The sequence below is a fragment of the Brachypodium distachyon genome, chromosome 3 (genome assembly GCF_000005505.3).
Source record: "Brachypodium distachyon strain Bd21 chromosome 3, Brachypodium_distachyon_v3.0, whole genome shotgun sequence".
Taxonomy (NCBI): domain Eukaryota; kingdom Viridiplantae; phylum Streptophyta; class Magnoliopsida; order Poales; family Poaceae; genus Brachypodium; species Brachypodium distachyon.
In genome coordinates this window covers 7,904,981-7,928,265 of record NC_016133.3, presented here as the reverse complement: position 1 = coordinate 7,928,265, position 23,285 = coordinate 7,904,981, and the positions used below count along the sequence as shown (strand labels likewise).

At 41.3% G+C, this 23,285-nt stretch overlaps 1 protein-coding gene and 2 long non-coding RNA genes across 3 annotated transcripts; 2 read left to right on the top strand and 1 right to left on the bottom strand.

The window, feature by feature from the left end:
* Nucleotides 1–7,614: 7,614 nt before the first annotated feature.
* On the top strand, nucleotides 7,615–11,270 carry LOC112271419. Its single transcript, XR_002964336.1, has 2 exons — nucleotides 7,615–8,588; nucleotides 10,610–11,270. It is a non-coding gene; the product is annotated as an uncharacterized LOC112271419 (long non-coding RNA).
* A 1,074-nt stretch (nucleotides 11,271–12,344) lies between these two features.
* LOC112271418 lies at nucleotides 12,345–16,552 on the bottom strand. Its single transcript, XR_002964335.1, has 2 exons — nucleotides 16,446–16,552; nucleotides 12,345–13,091 (listed from the first exon to the last, which is right to left on the bottom strand). It is a non-coding gene; the product is annotated as an uncharacterized LOC112271418 (long non-coding RNA).
* A 2,807-nt stretch (nucleotides 16,553–19,359) lies between these two features.
* On the top strand, nucleotides 19,360–21,829 carry LOC100839612 (50S ribosomal protein L21, chloroplastic). The gene is made up of 5 exons (XM_010235812.3): nucleotides 19,360–19,715; nucleotides 20,168–20,248; nucleotides 21,107–21,208; nucleotides 21,290–21,364; nucleotides 21,485–21,829. Exons 1-5 carry the CDS (start codon nucleotides 19,425–19,427, stop codon nucleotides 21,563–21,565), a joined length of 630 nt encoding a protein of 209 aa, XP_010234114.1. The 5' UTR covers nucleotides 19,360–19,424; the 3' UTR covers nucleotides 21,566–21,829.
* The last annotated feature ends 1,456 nt before the right edge of the window (nucleotides 21,830–23,285 follow it).

Sequence of the window (23,285 nt, the reverse complement as noted above, 5' to 3'; positions counted from 1 at the left end):
TATTAGATTATTCTTCTGGCTCTATTGGTGTTCTGAAGAAGTATATTAGTTCATGAAGTACCTAATTTGTTTATTTTATATTATGGCCTATTGCCTAACATCTTGATTTTCAGAAATATTGTTTCATTCACAAAAAAGAGCGAGCTCATTCAGCAATTCACAGAACTTCATCTTAACAAGGACAAAATTGAAATGTTTTTACATCCATAAACAAGAGTCTGTTAAGTAATTCACATAACATGGACTGGTGTTTTGAAATTGAAAGGTTTAGAATTTCAAAAATATTTGCCTGTACCCATAAAAACAGTGTCTCAACACCTAAACAATTTAAAATATCAAAGCTGAAACTAGAAATTTCATGATCAAATATATTACTATCTATTAAATTACAGTTGATGGTGATGATACGGGCGCCCCCGCCGTTGTACGTCCTATCCACTGTGTCCGCACGCTAAAGAAAGAAAAACCCTCACCCCGTACTTGTTCGTCCACTCGATATAAAAAGAGAACCCCACCTCGGAGGACCAGCCACCGCCTCCGTACCCACCTCGCTCTCGTTCCTCTCCTCTCTCCGGCGATCCATGGGCTAGGTTGCTGCCGCAGCCTTCCTCCACTGTGTGCACCAACTAAATGTGAATAGGACATAAAGCTAAATGTGAATAGGACATATGATTGAGACATCAACAATTTTGTCGCTATGTCGTCTTGGTCGAGGTTTGCATGTACCATTATTGTGGGTTCTGTTCAAAGGACATGAGAAATTTCATGTCCTTTGCTAGATAAAATATATTACTAGCTAGAGATTTAGTACATGGCAACAAGTGGTAAAGGTTCATCACTAGAAGCACGATATAGGATAAAGATTTTAATAGCAATCATAACACAATAGCAAAACACATAACAACTTAAAGTTCCAATCAAAGCAACATATAAAGCTAAATGTGAATATGAATATGACTGTGTCCTATCCTAGCACACGAAATGAAAGGACTGATAACTGAGCAAATTGAGATTCTGCACCAACCCATCATGATGGACTCATTCTTCATTCGAACTGTCATAGTGGAGAGCCTTCTTGGATATCGTCATAGACGTACGACATCTTACAGACCTTGGAGCCAATCGCTTGGATGGCGTCTAGTGGCAGGTGAGGTGGTGGTGCAGCATTGGCGTCAACAACAATAGCATCAAACTTTGGTGCTAGGTTTTAGGCATTGCTGGCAGTAGAGGAAGATGATGCTTTAGCATGTGCATCAGGGCTGATGATGCCAGCAGTGAGCTCTGCAATCCTTTTGCTGCGACGACAATTGGCAACATCAATAGGAGCTTTGGAAGCCTTGCGGCGCCTAGACTTGGGAAAGTCAGCTGGTTCAGCAATCTCCACCACGTCTTCGTCAATCAGATTTCAGAGATCCCCATCTGAGATTGAGCAAGTTTGTTGCAGTGCACATTTTTCACCCGAATAAAGCACTTCCTAGTGGTTCCCTCCACACCAGAGACATCAACAATTTTGCAGTTGTCCCTCACAATTCTAGTGCCTTGAAGCTGTGGAATGATAACAGGAGCACTACAGATCATTGAAGTAACCATTTTCTTCAACATATCAACTGGGTCTTAAAGTAGTTTACTCTTGTCCTGTAACATGCCATTCGTGGCAGATGGTGGCGTGTTAGTAAGCTGCGTTCCAATCACAACATTGGGCGTCTGATTTGCTGCCAAATCAGTTGGTAACTGCTTTTCACCATTGGCACCATGCCCAGGTCGTGCTTCAATCCTAGGTCAGCAGGGGCCTGATCTGCAGCATTGGCTTGTGCCCCTTGATGAGCAACACCTTCAGCAAACATAGCAGGTACAGGATGGACATTGTGGTGCTGTTGGTGGAAGAGGGGCTCAGGGTTGTGTGGGAAAGGTGGATGTAGAACATGTTCATCTTGATCATTTCATATATCATGAAAAGCAGCAGACGTAGGGTGTGGGTTTCCACCATTGGGCGGCAGTGGATCTTCATCATCAGCAGCAGCTGGGATCAGATGAGCTGCAGGCACATAAAGGGGACAGGTCCATGAGTCATCACTACCAGTATCATCGTTGAAGTTATGTAACACAACAAGACTCAATGGCAGAGTGCGATTCGACAGTTCCTTGTTACAATTTTTACTCTCAAATACCATTAAATTTATCTTTGGAACATAATTATTAGGGGGGGGGGGCAGAAGCCCCCATGCGCCCCTCCGGGGGGCATGTGCCCCCCCCCCCCCACTAAATCCGTCCATGCAACTCAGTGCCACTGCCTCTGCTCCATCTCTGGCTCCACGGTCCCGATCGTGGGTTGTACCCTACTAGTGATCCATCGACGATCATGTCCATTCCCCTTTCAGCATATGTGATGTAGCCTGTACAATTCAAGTTTATTTGTCAGGGGCAAAGGCAGAGACCCGGTAATAACAAACTAAAGAAAACATGTCCAAAATTTACCCATGGGACTATGGCATCATAACCAGTGAGCCTAGAGTTGTCACCGGGGATTGGATCTTCACCTGAGATAAGCTCAAGTAGAATGACACCAAAACTATAGATGTCACTTTTCTCAGTTAGCTGCCCATACATACAGTACCTACTCATAAAAAGGAAAACAAGAAACATTGTGCCTCAGTTCAATTTCCCAAGGAAGAATGTATGAACCTCAGGAGATGGAGGGAAAAGCCTTACTATGGATCCAAATAACCAATTGTCCCATGAGCTCCAGTTGACGATGCAGGAGCCCCATCAACCATTGGATTTGATAGGCCAAAATCTACAACCTTTGCTCTCATATCGTTGTCGAGCAGAATGTTACTTGTCTTCAGATCTCTATGGATGATGGTCGGGGTACATCCTGTATGGAGGTACTCTACATCTGAATTAAAATGTCCAAGGGAAAGTAAGAATCTTTTAACTGCATGTTAGTAGGAAAATCTATCGATCTATTATATATTAAAAGCAATATGAGGAGCAATATGAGGAGTAGTGAGAAGAGGCATCAGGTTGATCCACATCATCTTCATTATTTTAACTACTGGATCTTATATCTAACGGCTCAGATCTAACGAGATCGGTATGTTTGATGAGCTACCAATAGACATCAAAATGATTTCAGGCCCAAGTAGACCCAATTTCTTAGAATTAGTGAAACTTAGAGGTATATTTGATGGTCTAAAATAAATATTAAAGTGGTTTCAAGCTCAAGTAGGCACAATCTGTTATGGCAATTAGGTACCTAATAAGGTAATTCCAATCTAAGGGTCACGAACGTACTGGCAACACAATGCTCTGATACCATTTGAAGTGATCCGTGCCCATATAGGGTTTGATCACTGTGCTTACAGTGCTAGTCCCTGGATCGACTCACTAGCACACACACAGTTTCAAAATGTAATATCAAGATACAAAGGTCAAAAGTATATTACATCGCATTGATCCAGAATTTAATAGTACCCTACATCTTGCATAACCTCATGGGTTAGCTCAAAAGAAAATAAAGTCTTGTAGCGAAAAGCAGAAGATACAGGAGTCCCATAACAACTCCACAGTCGAAACATGTTGGAATGTAAACTCGCAACCCTAACAAAACGTTCCTCACTCTTCACCTGGTTCACCTGCAACATTAGACATTGCAACCACTAGAGGGTCAATACATAGAATGTATTGGCAAGTTCACTAAAGTGTTATAACAAACCTGTCAATTATATGCAAAATTTGGCTAGGTGGGGGTTTGGGCTATTTGCATAAAAGCTTCATTGTTTAATCCTATCATTTTTAAACGAAATAGTTTTTCCACTATTGGACATTAGGTAGACACACCAATGCTCCTATTAATCTATTGGACACCGGGTAGACACACTGAATGCTCCTATCCCAAGTTCAAACCGTTCATTTTATTAGGAAATTAGAATGAGTGAGACCTTCCTTACAGCTTCCAAATCTAGCTGCTCATAATTGTCTATAACCGGGGACACAGCTAAGTACTTAGTTTGACACTCTCGAAAGGTTGTATACTTTACCCACAAGAAATCGACGTGTTAATTCCTTGCTGTCCTCAGGATAGAGTAGCAATGGCATCGATTACAAGACATTTTAGAAGTAATCCCCCAAACCACCTGAGGGACCCGCGCTCCCACCTACCCATTCTACATCATCACAATCTCTCGGATCTGGGTGCAAACAACTTACTCCGTCAAGCCAGAGCCCATATTAGCATGTGGTTGTACTGGAAGCTACTAAACAGGAAACTAGTCTAGTCTCTGCATACCCCGGGTGGCATTCCACATTTCTGACGCAGGCGCTCCCGAATCCACGGAGAGACGACCCATAGAAATGGACCTGACGTCGCATGACATCTCAAAATCTCAAAGCAGCCCACCCAGGATGGTTCATTAAATTACTTGTTTTGCCATACATTAGGAAAACATAGTTTTTCTCCATAGCCTCAATAATATCATAATGTAGGATTTCCACCCACGATACTAACATAGCATAGCATACAACTATTTACGATGACAATTGGTGGAAAGGTACTGGCAAGGATAATCTACACTACTAGGAATTCATAACTAGCATAGATACAATAATAGTCTTATCAATGCAGCTAATAAAACATCTAGTGCACAGTAAAATAATAGGTTAATGATCAAAGTGAACTTGCCTTCTTCACCGAAGTATAGGTTACAATCGCCACACGAACTAACATCGCACTCCGGAAGAACTAAATAAAGCAAACATACACACACATAAACACACAATCCAATACAAGGAAAACCATGCCATGATGCAATGCAAACATGTGACATGGCTTGGTAGGTTTTATTCAACAAGATGTGTTCTTAGATTATCATGAATCACAAGATTAATTCTCTAGTCAAAAGGGATTAAGCAAAATAATTTATTACAATAAAATAATTGTCGAGTTCCAAAACGAGTATAAAAAAGCATAGAACGAGGTTTTTAAGGGATTAGTCAACAAATTATTTTCAAAAGTTAAACTCTCTGGCCCCACTGGACATAGGACACAAAATTAGGATTTTGAAAGTTGGTCTCATGCAAAAAGGATTTTTAAAGCAATTGATATGAATTAAAAAGCATTAAAAATAATTCTGTAAATTTGCCTAGTTTCAGTTAAACAAAAATGAATTTAAACAGTGCCAAAAGATTGTACTCTTCAAGAGGATTCCAGAAAGGTGTGGTTTGTCAAATTTGGCCAAACATTTTAAAAGATGTGATCATTTCAAGTTACAGAGGTGTTTTTGCAAAAGAACCATTTAATTCGGCCGGGGAAATGTTTTTTACAAAATTAGGTGACACGTGGCAGTTTCTCATTCGCTGGTACCGGTTTGGTTAAGGATAAAACGGGGGCCGTTGGATTTTACTTAAGTGGCGATGGACGGCTAAGATCTAAAAATACCCTTTCGAATAAATAGGTCTAATCTAGGCCGTTGATGGCGATCGGACGGACGGGAGGTGGCCTGCCTCAACTCCGACGGCGGCTTAGGTTTCAAGCGATGGCGTGATGGCGGCGGCGATTCGGGAACGGCGGTGCGGGCGACTCCGGTGAGTTCCTGGGCTCAGGAAAGTGCGGGCTAGGTGCGTCACGGTTCGGTGAAGGATATGACGGCGGCGGCGCTCTTCGGGGATGACGACGGCGACGTCTAGGTCGACGAGGAGCGGCGGCTCGACAGTGAACTTCAGGCGGTCGACATGGGCGAGGCTGCGGGGCACCAAAACAAAACTGGTCGCGTCAAAATGCGCGAAAGGAAAAGGGGAAGCAGATGCACGAGATGGGGGCGGCGCTTACCCTTCGGTTCGTCGGCGGCGAGCGAAACACGGCGGCGGCCGTAGCAAACGGCGGCAAGAAATTTCGGTGGCATGGGCGCGAGATGAGCAAGGGAGAGAGGGGTAAAATGGTGAGGGAGCCCCGGCCTTTATAATGACGCGCTTGGAAAGTCGGGGGGGGGGGGGGCACGGCGCGGACGAGACGACGGAGACGGTGGCCGCAGATTCAGCGTGCGGGATTGCCGGCGCCTTCCTTCAGGGAAGACGACCCTGACAGGCAGGGCCCGCCTGTCAGCGGCTGGATCGCGCGAACGGCTGCGGGGCTGGCGGGGCTGCGGCTTGGTTCGCTCGGGCGCACGGCTGCTGGGCTGGCGGGGCTGCGGCCTAGTTCGGTCGGCCCATTTGGCCGGGCCGGTCTGGTTCTCTTTTTTTTGTTCTTTTTTTTCTTTTCCCCTTTCCTTTTTTGTTTTCCTTTGTAACTTTTGATTTTGAACTCCAAATCAAACCAAATAAATTCTAGAAAAATTGTAAAATCACATCCTCAAATTCCTTAGCGTCTAGGACTTGATTTCCATCAAAATAAAATATTTAAAAATAGTTTTGCTTGTATAATTGCCTTTAGGGCTTTATAAATAACAAATTAAAATAGTTTTTCAACTCCAATTTAAATACCAAAAATTATGGGTAGCTCATTAATGCAATAAACCCCTTCTATGTTCAAAACCCTATTGGGTAGAATTCCAATTTGCAAAAGGGAGGTGAAAGTCAATATTCAAATAACGAAAGCTTTGAAAAGGGGATTTAAATTTTAAAACCAAGGTTTTGAAAGTGGTTAAAATGCATAGGTGGCATGATGCTTATGAATGCAAAGGCATGATACGAAGTTTGAAAATTTTGGGATGTTACATATCATTAGTGGTAATTAAGTTAACTTTTTTTATGGCGACATACATAACATACTAATTAAATGATAATCTAAGTCTATTAGTCAAAAATATATATATCCATTTTTTTTCAAGAATAATATATTAAGAGCTATTTGAAGAATTATAACTCTACATATCAACACATGACCCTAATTTCAACAACGGCTACTAATAAATATGAGATTCAGATGAATGACTCGCTAGCGAACCAAACACTTAATAATTACGTGAATTTGACATATACATGATATATCGGTGCAAACGATTGATCCCTCAATTTCTCATACTAGATGATACCCCGCACATTGTTGCGGAAATTTTTAGTTAACATAAAAACTATTCAAAATGAAAACATATAATAAAATTGTACATTCTTCGCCTAGTGGGAATAGCTTGATGGAAATAACATGCATGCATGTGCAAAAGTATTAGTTTTCCCCTAAATATAAATAGGTGTGAACAAATTAATTATGTGATGATGTGGCATGCTTATATGTTTAGAGAAATCAAGTATTGAGTTGCTTCTACTTAGATATAGAAGATGAGCTTTAATATTGTGTATGGATGTGATATATGAGATGAAGACCTGAGATTGATAGGTGATCCAAAATTTAATTACAAATAATTAACTAATATCACCTACAAATGTATCAATCAATCTAATGCGAGTCACCTGGTTATGTAAACCATCATGTTATAAAAACACACTACGTGGTTTAGAGAGAAAAGACGACATTGATCAAGATGATTATCTAGATTATTTAAACTATTAGATTCTATATATAATGGTCAAGATATAAAACATCAACCCAATTGCTTAAAAGTGACTGTGCACTTGTTCGAGGACACCGGCACACAGGGTTACGAACCGCTCATTTTCTCCTGGACGATGCGCATTGTCCGATTGCTTCAGACATCTCCATTTCCCGTGCGGCCGTGCCACATCCTGAAGGTGGTCCCCTTCCTGCCCGTCCCCCACCCCCAATTCCCCATTTTCTTCTCTGTTTTCCCCTGACGGTCGCATGTGAGTCCGCTCGTGGGGCGATTTGCTTTGCGCTGGTGTTTTCAGCCGCACGGGAGAGAGATGCTGCGGAAGAGGTGGGCGGTCGTCGCCCTGCGGTCGAGACAGGCGGCGGCTGGGAGGTGCCAGAGTAACCGGCGATTTGGCCGATGCGCGAGCTGCACCGGTGAGTTGCCAGGAACGGGGATGCAGGGGCCTCTGCATGTCGCAGGCGTGGTGCCGCGGGCTGCGTGAAGTGGGTCGAATCGGACCATGGTGGTTCGCATCCAGCGTGTGCGGCGAATCGAGCACGCTGAACTGAATTCGACGGGCGCATCGAGCACGGCACTACTGCTGCCTCGAGTTTCGACGATTAGTTCATCCTTCTCACACCCTCCCCAAAACGCCCGGATGTAAGCAATTTTTGGACCAATGTTTCGTAGATTTCTAGGATGAGGGTTCTAGGAGCTGATCCCCTCCGTAGAGTTGAACGGTTTCTTCGTGCAGATTTACCGGGAGGTTTTAATGAGATTTGTTATGTCATTCGAATGGATTTTATGTATGTAAAAGAAGAACCGGAGTGCATATTAGGTACTGCTTCTGGGGATTTTGTACTGCATTTTTCTGTCAAGACGTGGGTTCTAGGTTTAATCGCGGCATCGAACAACCAACGGCGAGCGTGATAGGGGGGTTGCAGGCAGGCGGCGTGTGGAGGGCTTCTGCATGTCGCACGGCGCGTTGCTGTGGGTTGAGCGAGCAGCGCGGGACTGCTGATCTAAGCGCTGCGGGTGCATCGATGGTGGGGCTGCACGAGCTTGGCGGGCGGAATGAGCACAATGATTCACCAGATATCCATGGTTAGTCCTCTCCCCAACCAGGTATCTACGCATGTCATGTTGATTTGCATGTCTAGGATTACTTGATGTTGTCGATTCTGTACCCTTTCTACGCGCGCTTGTTTTTGGCTGTCGATGTTGCCCCCGCACACTGATTTTGCCACCGTTCGATGGGGTTGCGGGGAGATGTTTGCTTCTCCTTGTGTTGTCCTTATTTTGGTTGGAAAAGCAGTGGTGTTAAACTAAGGTTTTAGCTCAAATCAAACCCCGTAGTTCTATCTAGAAGTAGAACCAACCTGTTTCAGCTTGCTGGTTGTTTGCATTTTTCTTGTTTTCTGCTAGGCAAGTTTTGCTCGGTAGGAGGTACTCTCAGCATGTTGGGAGCTTCATTTCCTTGTATTACTTGTTTTTAGTTTTTAGTTTAAAGACTCTGTTTGCAGTTTCGATAATAGAAATCGATGGGGAAAACCCATTGTTTCAAAATAAAAGGATCCCAACCTGTTTGGTCATTGGGGGAATTTAGCTGTCCATTCTTTTTGCTGCTCATCTTAGGACTGTTGCATGTAAACTAGGAGGGTCAGCAGTTATGTTGATTACAAGCAGCTTGGGTGGTCATTATGTTTCTTATGAATATGCATTTCTTTAGCTAAATTACGGGCTAATTATCTTGCATTTTACTGCGTCATAAGGTTTGAATTACCTGGTCGTACATTTTTTGCATTTAAATCTGATGCAATCTACTGTCCATGGGTGTGTCTCGCAGTTTTTCCTTGACTGATTAGGCATGCTTCGATTTAGGAATTGCTTCAGGTTTTGATTGACTGACCATAGTTCTGCCATGGGGGATGCAGCGCAACTTTTGAATACGAATTTATGCTAATTAAGCTGTCCCAATCCTCCACTGGGATTATTTGATTTGGTTTTGGGTTCTAGGGTCTGATTTCGCTCTGGCCTTTTGTTGTAAAGCAAGGGGAAGTTGCATTTTACGAGCATTCATTTTTGCCTTTGTTAATTTACATCACTATTTAGGGTATAACACGATGCTTTCCACAAGTTGATGTAGTAAGCAACTATTTTCTAGTAAATGTTGCATCAGCTAGTTTTGAACTAGATGTTGCAATAATTTTTACCCCTTTTCTGATGTTTAGCATATAGTTGCTTCTCTGACATGTCCAATTGACTAGAAATTGTATTAGAGAGCATATTTTTGCTTAAAATTTGCTTTTACCACCTTTCGCATGTTGTAATTAGTTGTTTTTTCAGCCACTCAACTTTTTTTTAGTACAAGTTGTATCCACTCAACTTTTTTTGAGTATAAGTTGCATCCATTAGCTACATTTCTGAATTATAAGTTGCTACACATATATACCTTTTCTGCTTTTTAGCATATAGTTGCTTCTCTAACTTTTGAAATTGAGTAAAAGTTGTATCCACTCAACTTTTTTTGATTAAAAGTTGCATCCCCTAGCTACATTTGTGAATTAGAAGTTGGTACACATATATACCCTTTTCTGCTTTTTAGCATATAGTTGCTTCTCTAACCTTCGGAATTGACCAGAAATTGCACTTTGAAGAGTCATAATTAGTTGCTCTTTTGAACTACTCAAAAATATTTTGAGTAAAAGTTGCATCTCCTAGCTAAATTTTGTATCAGAAGTTGCAACACTATTAACGCCTTTGCTGCCTTTTAGCATACAGTTGCTTCTCTAACCTGCCCAGTTGACTAGAAATTGTATTATAGAGACAATGTTTTTGCGTAAAACTTGCACCTGTCAACAATTGACTAGAAATTGTATTATATATTCATTTTTAAGCAATTTCTGCATTATCAAGCATTTTGTTTTTTGCCTTTTCATTTTCCATGTTTTAGTTAGAAGCTTTTCCCAATGAGTTTCTAGGTTTTTATGTCAAAAAAAAGTTACATTTAGTTGGTAGTCTAAGCAACTTATATTCCAGGTTTTGAGCAACAATTTGTTCCTAATTTGTTTCTAGGGAGGAGGAAGAAGTGTGTTATTTAATACCTGCAGCAAATTTACCTGTAGGGGGAGGGGGTCAACTTGTGGTGTTTTTCAAGTAAGATTCATGGCGATAAGAATGGGAGAGGAGAGGGGAAAAAGGGCTGGAACGAGCCCTGGAGGTAAGGAGGGAGATGGGATCGGAGGTGACAGGAGGAGAAGATGCTATCGTACTTTTGCTTGTTTTTAGCCTTTGATTTTCGCTTTTTTGGCCGAAGGAAACTTTTACCTGGCTCGGGCCTGTCGTGGCAGCTAGGAGCATGACAACGCAAAAACTCGTGGTTGGACGCATTTATTGTGGGCGGACGCACGACATGCCGTAAAGGAACCAAAACTTACCTCTTTAGGAAACGGGGGACCAGTACCTACCTTTTTTGGGTGTGCACCCTGGAAAACCTAATAGTGCACGGGCACCTTGTATCAGCGTCCAAACATCAACATAGACCAAATATATTATATTAGTTGTAGCACAATATTTATTCACCGTTGGAAATCAATACGTTATGACCCTCCTACTTTGTTTCTCTTCTTTTTATTCTTGAATCATGAGAATATTAATAGAAGTAGCAACTCTAGCTCCATTCATTGTGTGCTTATATTTTTTTCAAGAATGTGTTGTTAATAGTATTTGGAAAACTATAATTCTGCGTACGAATTTATTGTTAGTAAGATGAATTTGATCTATGCACGACCTCTAATTTCGATTTGTTGCAATCTATAGTTTTGTAAAGATGAGTAGCTAACAGTATTTGAAGAACTATTACACTACATACCAATATTGCTGTTAAAAATTGTGGATTGCATTGCACGTGGTCTCAGATTAACTCTTACTATTAATTTAGCATCATGTGCGAACGAATGGTCTGCTAGCGAACCAAACACGTCCTTACGAAATATCAGTAAAAAATTATGTAGAAAACAAATGTCAGCTCAAATGATCAAAACTTTAATTCGAGTATCGATGCAACAATCATGCAAAACTTTAATATTGCATTATAATTTATTATCATGATATCTAGCCTACTAACATAACCTGAGATTCACATGACTGCCTTTTCTAGTCTATTACTATCTGCTCCCTCCATTCCTAAACAAATGTCAGCATCAGCCTTTTCGAGTAGCGACAAGTATTTAGGAACGGAGGCAAGTTTGCACGAAAACAACGACAAGTATTTAGGAACGGAGGGAGTATTAGATTGCAGTTGATAGTGATGGTACGGGCGCCGCCGTCACCGTACGTCCTATCCACCGCTCGCACGCTAAAGAAAGAAAAACCCTCACCCCGTACCTGTCCGTCCACTCGATCTAAAAAAGGACCCCACCTCGCAGGACCAGCCACCGCCTCCGTACCCACCTCACTCTCGTTCCTCTCCTCTCTCCGGCGATCCATGGGCTAGGGTTGCCGCCGCAGACTTCCTCCGCCGTGTGTGCCACCGTCTTTGCCCGCCAAGAGCCATGGACGGCCCGACGCATACCTCATCATGTTCCTCGTAGCCGCCTCCGTTGACCCCCGGCTGTCCGCGAGCGTCCGCGCCGCTGTCGCATTCTCGATTGCCTTTTGTTTCCCCAATCTCCACATCAAACGGGTCGATGCGAGCAAGGCGTCGGGGGCAGCAGCCTGCGCCGCCGGTACAAGGTGATATGGCCCAAGTAATGATCAAGGAAGATAATGTCGCAAACCATGTTCTTACCAATGTCACATTGCCGGAAAAGCCAAAGGAGGATACAACAATTGTCTACATTAGAGAGATACCACTTCAGATTTCGAGTTCCAAGTTTCCACCTCTTTCCACACCATTCTTAAAGGGTCCAGCATGTGTAGTAATAACTAGTACTCAACCTAAACTTAAACAAAAGCATATGATGGCGCAACACAATTTGTGAAGAAAATGATCTTTGAAATAGTGAACTTCAAACCCAAATATTGTTTCTGGGTTGTTAGTGTTCAAGTCAAGAAAATTCATTTCTAGACATTGGCAGATGTCTAAAATCCCTTTTTGTTTGTATATGTATTACAAAACAAGAGCTATCAAGAGCTTTGCGACTAAATTTATCTGTGCAAGCAATGCATAGCTCTACAAAGATGTGGTGAATCAGAGAGGTGGGGCTGATTGAACTCCTATGGTCCTACTGTTGTGGAGGTGCAGCTGGGCCTCCTAAGCTGGCTCCTTTTTGAAAGAGACCAACACACCTAAAAAACCTGATAAAACAAAGTATTTCCGCAGTATCTAGAGGGTTGAACTCTCACCTTGCAGCTAAAACTATTCTTCCAAAGTCATGATCGATCTTCAATGGCTTATAGACCAAAATCCCCATCAGCTTGTTTGAGAATTGAGCGAAGGGAGTTACTCCAGTACGGGGATTAGGTAACACTAGGCGTAAGGAGTTTAGAGACGTATAACATACTTTCTGAACATTTGAAGTGATGACGACCGGAGCAAATCCAATCAATATACCTCGCCATCAAATGATGAGTATGCATTATCATATAGAAAAGCACCACATGATCCTGCAAAGGAGACAACCAGACCAATAAATTAAGAAACAAGACTGGAAATACTGGAGTAGAGCTATACTAACCTTCTTACGTATCTCAGCAAATTAGAAGAAACATTAACACACTAAACCAAAGCATGCAGTTCCAAAAATTTGTGAGGTTCCTGCATCTCACGCTATAAAAACATATTTTATTTTGTGTAACTTGAATAAAGGAACAAGATGTATCTCCTTGCATAGACTACTACAAGTTACTCAATAAAAGAAGGTTCAATCATCTTACATGCAGGTGAATCCTAGTAGCCTACATAGAAGCAAATACCTCAGAATGAATTTTGAGCATTTGTATTGCCTTATAGAGAACGCTAAACCAAACAATGACACAACTACTGAAATATAAAGATGCTACATACTCTGAAGTTTTAGCCAACCTAAACCTGAACTAAAAGCATAAGCTGGGGCAACACAATTTGGCAAGAAAATGACCGTTGGAAATAGTGAAGTTCAAATGCACATATCTTTTCTGGCTTGTTAATGTTCAAGTCAAGAAAAGTCCTTCCAAGACATAAGCACATATGTCTATAATATCCCTTTTTCGCATAACAAAACAAAAGACAACAAGAACTTTTGCAAGTATTGCATAGTTCTACAAAGATCTGGTGAATAAGATAGCACGAGGAAAGACTTCTGGAAAGAAATCCCACAGTTCCTAACATCCCTAATGTTGCTATTGTTTATATATATGGAAAGGTACAGTCCTGTAAACAACAAGAATAACACAATGGTTTATATTTGAAATATGTCACAATTATGATGAAAATAGGAATCATGACCGGATGCAATAAGTACTCCTAAAACAAGCACAGAGATGTACAACTGCTGAAAAGTAAAGAAAACACATATCCTTCTTTGTTTCGTAGTTACCCTAAACTTTACTAAAAGCATATATTCTTTAAAAAGGCGTGGAAACAGATAGAAACTCTTGAATGGAAATTGAAAAGAAATGTAGCCCCAGTTCCGTCGGAAATGGTAAGATCTTTGGCGCAAGAAGAAGGGGCGACCCATATCATCTTGACTTGGTTCTGCTTCCCCTCTTTTTTTAAGAATACCGAGTCGGGTTCTTCTCCTACCAGTATCGAATAGAACATGCTGAACAAGATCTTCTTCATGGAAACCTGCTCGATTTAGATCGGGAAAATCGTACAGATTTTATGAAACCATGTGCTATGGCTCGAATCCATAGCCAATCCTACTTTCGATAGGACCGGTTGACAATTGAATCCAATTTTCCCCATTATTTGACTATCCATAATAGTGCGGAAAGAAAGCCCGGAGGAAGAGTGGCCTTGAGTTTCTCGCCCCTTTGCCTTAGGATTCGTTAATTCTCTTTCTCGATGGGACGGGGAAGGGATATAACTCAGCGGAGAGCAGTGTGGTTTGGCAAGAATATTACCTTGACAAATAGTGAAGGTCAAACCCCAATTAATATCCTAGTTTGTCAATGTCTGAAGTCAAGAAAAAACCTTTCGAGATATTGGCACATATGTAAAAAAGAAACTATTTTACACATTTAACAAAAACAGAATAATCAAGAGTTTGCCAGTAAATATAAAGATGATACATACTCTGTAGTTTTAGCCAACCTAAACTTAAACAAAAGCATTTGATGGGGAAACACAATTGGCAAGAAAATGATCTTTGAAATAGTGAAGTTCAAACAGAAATATCGTTTCTGACTTGTTAGCGTTCCAGTAAAGAAAATTCCTTTCGAGACATTGGCACATATGTCTAAAATCCTTTTTTTTTGTATATGTATAACAAAACAAGAGCTATCAAGAGCTTTGCAACTAAGTATATCTGTGCAAGTAACGCATAGCTCTACAAAGATGTGGTGAATCAGAGAGCACCAGGAAAGACTCAAAAGAGATCCACAGTTCTTAACTTGCTTACTAATGTTGCTATTGCCTATATGTGGTAAGGTACAGTCCTGTAAACAACAAGAATAACACAGTGATTTATATTTGAAATATTTCACTAATTATGATCGAGGCAAATATGAATCATGACCAAATGCAATAAAAACTCCTAAAACAAGCACGGAGAAGTAAAACTGCTGAAAAGTTAAAAAAAACATATCCTTCTTCATTTCATAGTTAATCTAAACTTTAAGTATCATATATTGGGGATGGAGCGGTGCAGTTTGGCAAGAAAATTATCTTGGGAAATAGTGAATGAAGGCCAAACACTCAAACCCCATTTAATAACCTACTTTGTCAATGTCTCATGTCAAGAAAAATCCTTTCCAAATATTGGCACATATTTGCAAGCATCATTGTTTACATAGTAAAAGGTCAAGAGCTTTGCAAACAAATATACGTGAGCGTGAACTAGAAAGCAGCAGGCAAGGCATCTTTAAGGAAAGTCCATATTCTATATTCCCTACTGTTACTATTGTCATGTATGTTTAAGACATTGTCATGTAGACAACAAGAATAAAAGTACGTGTAGACAACAAGAATAAAAGTAAGATATAATTGGTAGCTAATCTTAGAAGTTCTCACTAAATTTGAATTACAAAAAGGGCAAAGAGTTATGAATCATAGAATGAATCCATTCAGTCACACTTTGTGGCTTCATCTACACATATCTCAGATAATAGCGTAGTGCAGAACAAGAAAATCATAATATGCGAGCTATTGTAGAAAGGGGCGAGGTTTAACTTGTTGTCGGTTTGTTTCCAGCAAAGCGGTGCAATCCCTAATCATTCCCCTACTTGCTAAGGTTGATGTCAGACTACTAAAAGCATCTAACTTTCACAGTTGTAACCGGATCGTGCTAGATATGCATTAGAAACTTAATCCTACCACAAAGTTCCAGCAATCTTTTTGTTTTGTTTTTTAGAGTAAATTACAATTGCAACTGATCTAAGCACGTCACATCGGAAAAGAAATGCAGCAAACCTTAATCAGTTGGGTTTAAACTATAGGACTTGCCAAATAAAAGTCAAGAATACTAAAAGCATCAACTTTCACACTCGTAATAGAATCATGCTAGATTGTAGATGCACATTAGAACCCTAAATACGACCAGAAATTTCCATCTATCTTTTTTTTAGAATAAATTGCAATCGATATAAGCACGGCACGGAGGAAAAGAAAGGCAGCAAACTTTAATTAGCCTGGATTTCAGTATAGGACGGCCAAATAAAAGTATTCTGCACAAGACGAAGGCACGTCCTTGCCTCCACCTTCACTAACGACACTCGACGGCGCCACCAGGCAGCAGCTCTGCTCGTTGGGGCTGGTGTTGGGGACGGGGAAGGACACGGGAAAGACGGTGGTGCAGTGGGGAAAAGAAGGAGGCGAACCTCGGCGGCGGCGCAGAAACGCGCCGTGGTCCGAGATGGCCGACGACCATCCGCGGTGTCAGGCGCCTGAACTGAATCTGAAACTATCTGAAGATGTTCACCTGTTGAAGCGGTAGCAGGGGAGAACACGTAATCCGAGAAGGCGCCTTCACTTAATGGGCTTTCGAGAAGATCTGGACCGTCCGTAAGAGAATCAACGGCGGGACTGCGTTTCAGTACTTAACTACTGTTGTTACCTTTTCAGTAAAACACTGTTTACCTTCAAACTGTAATTCAGTTCAGTAACTCTGCCGTTGGGAGCATATAACCCGCGAGCGTAGTGAATGAAGCTAAGACGAAAAACCCTATTTCATTTGCCTTTACTTTTCCGCATTTGCATTCCGTTCCTTTTCCCTGCTTAGAACTCTAGTTGTAGCAAACCCTAGCCAACTTTCCAAAATCGCCTGCCGGTATCTATCGATTTCTCTTCACGAATTGTTCAGGTGCTGACAAAGGTATCAGAGCCTCAACGGTTCTATCAATCGATTGACTTGCAGAAGGGTTCCTCGGCCACCTTGGTTCTTGCGGTAAACCCCCCTTCTGTGCAGCGAATTCGAGAGCCGGAGGCGAATTGCTCAAAAATAATTCGGGAAGGTTGGTGCTTGTGCCGTAAAATCCCTTATTGACCGAGTTGGCGGCGGTAGAAGTGAGCGAGTTCAAAATAAGTTGAGTGAGTTCATAAGATATGCATCTACGATACCATAAAAATTTAAATCTAAATTATATACAAAGACAAACGAAGAAGTGTCCGAAATTTTGTCTTGTGTTTTAGGTCCTGTTTGTTTGGGCTTCTTTTTCAGCTTTTGGTGTTTCTAGCAATCTCAAAAGCACTTCTCCTGTTTACACATGAAGCTAAGAAGCATCTTTGGACGTGCTTTTGGTGCTTCTAGCTGAGAAGCACGTCCGGAGGTGCTTCTTAGATTCATGTGTAAACGCGAGAAGTGCTTTTGAGATTGCTAGAAGCACCAAAAGTTGAAGCAGAAGCCCAAACAAACAGGGCCTTAGTGTTTTGCTATTCACGTCTGCATTTTTCTTATTTAGTTCTTCATGCATATAATTAGTTTGGATTTGAGTTTTTGGACTATTGCAGACACACATTATGAATTCACTCTTTTTTTATTTATTTTTAACTTTTTAGCCATGTTACCACGCGTGAGTAGCATGGTAAAATAGGTGGTACGGCAACACATCATATCTTTTCCAAAACTCATATGCTACTAGTTGAAGGAGTTACAACAACTGAGGGAACTTGGCATCCCCAAAACTCTTTGGGGTCGGAGCACATTGGTGCGTTGGGCAAAAACAAATTAGAGCACATTGGTACCAACTTAGAATTTTAGATAACCTTCCAAGTAGACATGTGAAACCCCATCAAGATTCCAAACTTCGACAGCAAACATGTGTCATTTTAGAATATAATTTTTTCGAAAAGAACACGTGACTATCATAAAGATCCATCAGAAGTACCCACCATGTCAAACATAATCGAGATTCTTGAACCACCAGAAGACTGCTGCTGTTGCTGCCAGAACGAGCCAATTATGTGTCGTTGTCCCTGTTCCCGTATAGGAGCCGGACGAACCTTGGGGATGACAGTTGGAAAATCCTCGTGCACATGCCCTAAGGACCAACATCTGGAGCCACAGTCATCATTGTCGAACCCTTGAATCGATCTAAAGAAACTGACAACATATCTCGCTGGCATGAATGCACAACAAGAAACTTAACCTCACCGTCTTGAGGGGGCGACAGGAATCTATGCCGGCACTCCGTCGATTCCATCCTAACGGACGAAGCCGAGATGAATCGGAGCACGGGAGATCATCTCAGGAAGGGAGCGTCGCCATCCGCCGAGTGTCACCTTCGCAAGAACCGCACCAGCTTCCACACGCCACCCAAACAATAATAATATGTGAAGCTTTAATTAAGGGGCCTAATCTATACCTTAGTCGGCTTGGAAATAGTTCTCTGTTGACCATGGGCCATCCGATTTCTATTGCTTGTACATGTTATTCATTTTGTGACTCCCATTTTTTTTCATTGTAACATCATGGACGTGTGGCAAATTAGCTCTAATATGGGTTCTCATTATCAGGCCTTGTTAAGGAGGCAATAAAAAAAGACCTGACTCTCCTAAAAAGCGTAGAGAATTGTCGAACGATATTTGTGTAGAGACACAAAGGAAAAACCTAACCATCTGAGAAAAATTTGATGTTCAATTCTTTACCGGTTCCGCTCGACTACGTGCAGATTTTTTTTCTACGGTTTCATCTATAAAGATTTGGAGAAATATCAAGGCACGAATTAGAGCATTTGGTTTATGTAGAGTTTTTCTGTCAATTGTACTCGGAATAAATAGAACTAAAACTAAATCTAATTAAATAATCCAGAGAAAAATGTGTGAACAAAATGCATTTAATTATGTTAAATCTAATCTACTGGTATTGGTGTACATTTGAATTGCGATTTAACATGAAAGTACAAAACATACTAAGGCTCCATTTAGGTTGCCGAGTTTTTTATGCTAAACTTATTTTATAATTTGTTGCGAAAGATAAACATGAAAGTAGAAAAAAATTGGTTAGCCAAAGAAAAAAAAAGAGAGGAAAAGTCGGTTTATCGTAATCCATCTCAATGAAAAACTCAGCGTAAATAGTACTCCCTTCGAACTAAAACCATGACAATAATTTATGAACCGAGGGAGTATTAAAAGTTAAGAAATTAATTGCATTTTGTATTTTTTAAAGTTTCTAAAAAAAGAAAGAATACAAAAAACTCCGAATATTCTCATTTGTCATGGGCGCTTTATCTCAGCCGTTGGTGTCGGACTGAACGTCCAAGGATGCCCCCCTATCCATAATATTATCCCACCCCTCTCTTCATCCCCAAAACCCCTCACTCCCTCCCATCGCTGCCCGCCCCCCTCATCCATCCCCGGCCATGGCCACCGCTACGCTCCCTCTCCGCATCCTCCCCTCCAGAACCCTAACTCTCCACGCCGCCTCCTTCCTCCCGGGGAGGAACACTGTTTCCGTATCCGCGTCCGCCCCCCGCCAGTGGCGCATCCTCGCCTCCGCCGAGGAGCCGCCCGCTCCGGCTGAAGTGGAGGCGGAGGTGGTGGAGGAGACTGAACAGGAGGTGGTGGAGGATGTCGCGGTTCCGGAGCCTGTTGAGGTGCAGCTAGCCGCTGCGGGCGCCGGGAAGGACGCCGACATCTTCGCTGTTGTCATGGTGGGTTAGCTCGCTCGTTCACTCACTGAGTCACTGGCAATTTTCGCCTAGATAAAAAATTACTAGCGCCTTCTTTGTGCTGCATTAGCTGCATTTTGAAAGTAGTATCCTGGAATGAAATTGCACTCGAGCTGTAGCTTGTGGCGAAGTAAAGATTGTAGGCTTCTGTTGGGCCTGCGCAAGAAATTGTTAGGCTATTCGCAAAAATGAAGAAGAAAAAGTTAGGCTGTGTCAATCGTTCATAAGTAGGAAGTGAAAAAAAAAATCTAAGATAGATGTGCAAGCATTACTGATTAGGATGTGCAGGCCGGAACCTTACAAAAATAATTTTCACTTCCAAAAATGCTGATATCTGCAATGATGTATCTTCAGAGATCTTCTGTCTGATCTGCTTCTTATGGGTAGTGTTATTAATGATAAACTATTTTGACAAAAAAAATTCTGATTTGCAGATTGGATCAAGACAATACATTGTGATGCCGGGTCGGTATATATACACGCAGAGGCTGAAAGACGCCAATGTCAATGATCAGGTTTAGTGCTTGTGCTTCTATACATATTTTTGTTGAAGACTCCATGTTGATGTCTTGACTGTTTTATATAGTGCTTTTGGTACTGCATGGTTTCCCTCCAGCTTTTGGATGGAAAAAGAAAATCCTTTGGAGAACCACCTCACTGTGTTTTTATCTTATAGAAGTAGTTAGCTAAGAAGTATTTCCTCAAGAGCTAAAGAAGAGTTGCTCCATCATGCTGCTTCCGGCTAGTAGGAATACTTGTGATTAGATATGTTAGAGATCCATGAAAATGTGATTTGATATGTTAGAGATCCATCTCTTCTCTTCTAGGCAAGGATCCTTCTGTACCTTGTTCTTAGCTGTGCTTGTTGGTCTTGATGTGGCTATGCTCACATGTTAGGAAAATAACTCAGCTGTTACCTGTTTTTTCATTTAGTTCACTTAGTCCATTGAAATGTTGATAAGCATGCAAATCTGACTAAATACATGATAGCTGAGAAGAAAAATCTTGAGGGTACCTTGTTTGAAACGATGCTACCTATAATACATTCTGAAATTATGTAAATTTGGTATTGAGCTAGTACATTTTGGAAGTAAAGGAATCATTATGCTGTATGTATGGAAACGTTTTGATGCCTTCACTTGTTTGGTATAGCAAATGTGTAGCCTATGATTTGCTATTTCACCTAAATCTGATCTTCAGAACCTATTTATTTAGTTCCTGGTGTAGCGGTGTATTTGTGTATGTATTAGCTTCATTATTTCCCCACTAATGACATTCTAAGTCAAAACCTGCAATCCCACATTCATATGGATCCTCCACATCCTTTTCTATTCTGCCAGAACTTTAACTCCCAGATAATGCTTGATACACAGATCATATTAAACAAGGTACTTCTAGTATCAACTAGAGACAAAGCTTACATTGGCATGCCAGTGGTGACCAATGCTGCTGTTCATGCAGTGGTTGAGGAACAGGTATGTCCTGTGCTGCTGTGAGATTAATTTGGAACGTACAAAATTAGCTTACACTGGTTTCTCCCATTATTTATCTCACAGGGACTGGATGATAAAGTGATTATCTTCAAGTTCAAGAAGAAGAAGAAATACCAGAGGAAAGCTGGTCACAGACAGGTAAGTATTTCTAGTTGCCTTTCTCATGAAAGTGGAAATATACTAATAGTGGGAATGATTCGGTGTTTATATTCCAAAACAATATGAGTACTTAAGTTTCAATTTTCCGCTCTTTTGCAGCCAAATACAAGGTTAAGAATTACCGGCATAAGTGGATATGAGGAATATCCTGCTGACCCAATACTTCCTGTTCCAGCTTAAGTGTAACTGTAACTTTGTAAGTTCTTCAGTTACAAACGGCTGGTAGTACATTAGAATGCAAGAGTTTTTTTTACCAGAAAAATCACTTTTTAATGTATTCCAAATGCTGCCAGTCATCAGTGGTTCCATCCCTTGTTTATTCCACCAGCTCTCTTGTTCATTTTAAGTTTCTGTATGCTAGCCAATTGTATTATCTTGATTGTGCCTGAAGACAGGGGAAAGCATTTTGCTACAACGTGGACATGCTTGGTATTGTGCACTTCTTCATTCTCCCCCCTGCACTCAATAACATTGCTTACATTAGTATCTGTTTTGGATGGCATGTATACGCCGAATGTGTACATTCTAACTGTGTTTAGCTTTATGTGGTCATTAGGGTCTTAATTTGGATTGTGGTTTTGTCCTGAAGTTTAGAGAGACTACAACGAAGTCGCCAATGAGCATATTTTAGTAGTACTTGGCATTAGATTCTTTCTGTCAGTTCGGAATTCAGCAGTTCTTATATCCTACCCTAGTCGAACTACAGTTCTGGATCATAGTTGTTTCAGCTTCCCTGAATCCCTGGGCCAAGTTAAACTCTTTGGACAATAAAAATGAAGCTACACAAAGGGTTTCGAAACTTATAATGATTAATCTACCACACTAGCTACTTTCCTAAATAGAAAAGTTGCAGTATGAATTGTTGGATAAAGAAAAATAGGCATGTCTGTAGTGCTTGCAGCGTGCAGACCTGAAAGTAGCAAATTCAGGTGCAAGAAAAGAAAACTGTTCTTTATGCACGGAGTACAGTTGTGAACTTCTAGCCTGTCCAAGTTCCTTGGTTGGTATAATTGTGATCATTTTGATGCTCTGTATGCTGGAGTAGAACTATCAGGAAATGGAGTACCTGGTTTAATTCAGTCTGAGATATTTTCTAAAAAAAAGAACATCCTGAGATAGCACCACTATCATTTATGTTTCTTTAGAGAAAAAGGCGAAAACATATTTCTTTCCTGACTGAACAACAGTTGGGTTCCATTGGCTATGCAAGAATCAGCATCCACTGGCTGCACATACGTGCAGTAATTTACCAGAAACCAAAACGCGGATTAATTACTTCACTGTCAAATGCTGGTCTTGGAGGACATCAGCAGAATCCATTTACCCATTCAACCAGCTTTGTAACCTGCTTCCAACTGCTGTTCTTCATCTGAAAAGGAGCTGATACGTCACGACCAGGCGAAAATAAACAATCTGGCTTGACAACATTTGCAAGGAATCATCATTTTAAAAATTCCCAAGGTTAAGTGAGAGTGAAGCTGGGCAAGTGTGGGCACTCTTTTTCCTAGTTACACGTCATTATAGAAAATCGGCAGCAGCGACAGGGAATTTGCGGCGTAGTATGGCATCGAGTCTTGTTTGACTACAAGACTAAAACTTTTAGCACGTGCTCTTAAAATGGTCAAGATCTACGCTCTAAGGTCCTCTTAATTTAACCATTAACCCAGTGGTAACTCCCAGAAATTTCCGAGATGTACTAGGCCAAACTCCGTTGCCAAATGTCACTTATTTCGTGGTCGTGGTCACCAACGGGGTCTCGGTCGAACCCACGCGTGGAGTGAAATTGCTGGTGCAGTTGCAGCCAGCCAGCCATGTGCTCCAGTGGTTGAGGATCTAAAAAAAAAGTTACTTCTACTAGTCATCACGACGAGACAATGTATGCCGTTTGCGTCGTGGTCGT

What these genes read in the sequence shown, in the direction of transcription:
- LOC100839612 (XM_010235812.3), top strand. Translation starts at nt 19,425, where the DNA reads ATGGCCACCGCTACGCTCCCTCTCCGCATCCTCCCCTCCAGAACCCTA. An exon ending in ACGCCAATGTCAATGATCAG is followed by an intron (nt 20,249 to 21,106) that starts GTTTAGTGCTTG and finishes CTTGATACACAG; the next exon opens with ATCATATTAAACAAGGTACT. An exon ending in GGAAAGCTGGTCACAGACAG is followed by an intron (nt 21,365 to 21,484) that starts GTAAGTATTTCT and finishes GCTCTTTTGCAG; the next exon opens with CCAAATACAAGGTTAAGAAT.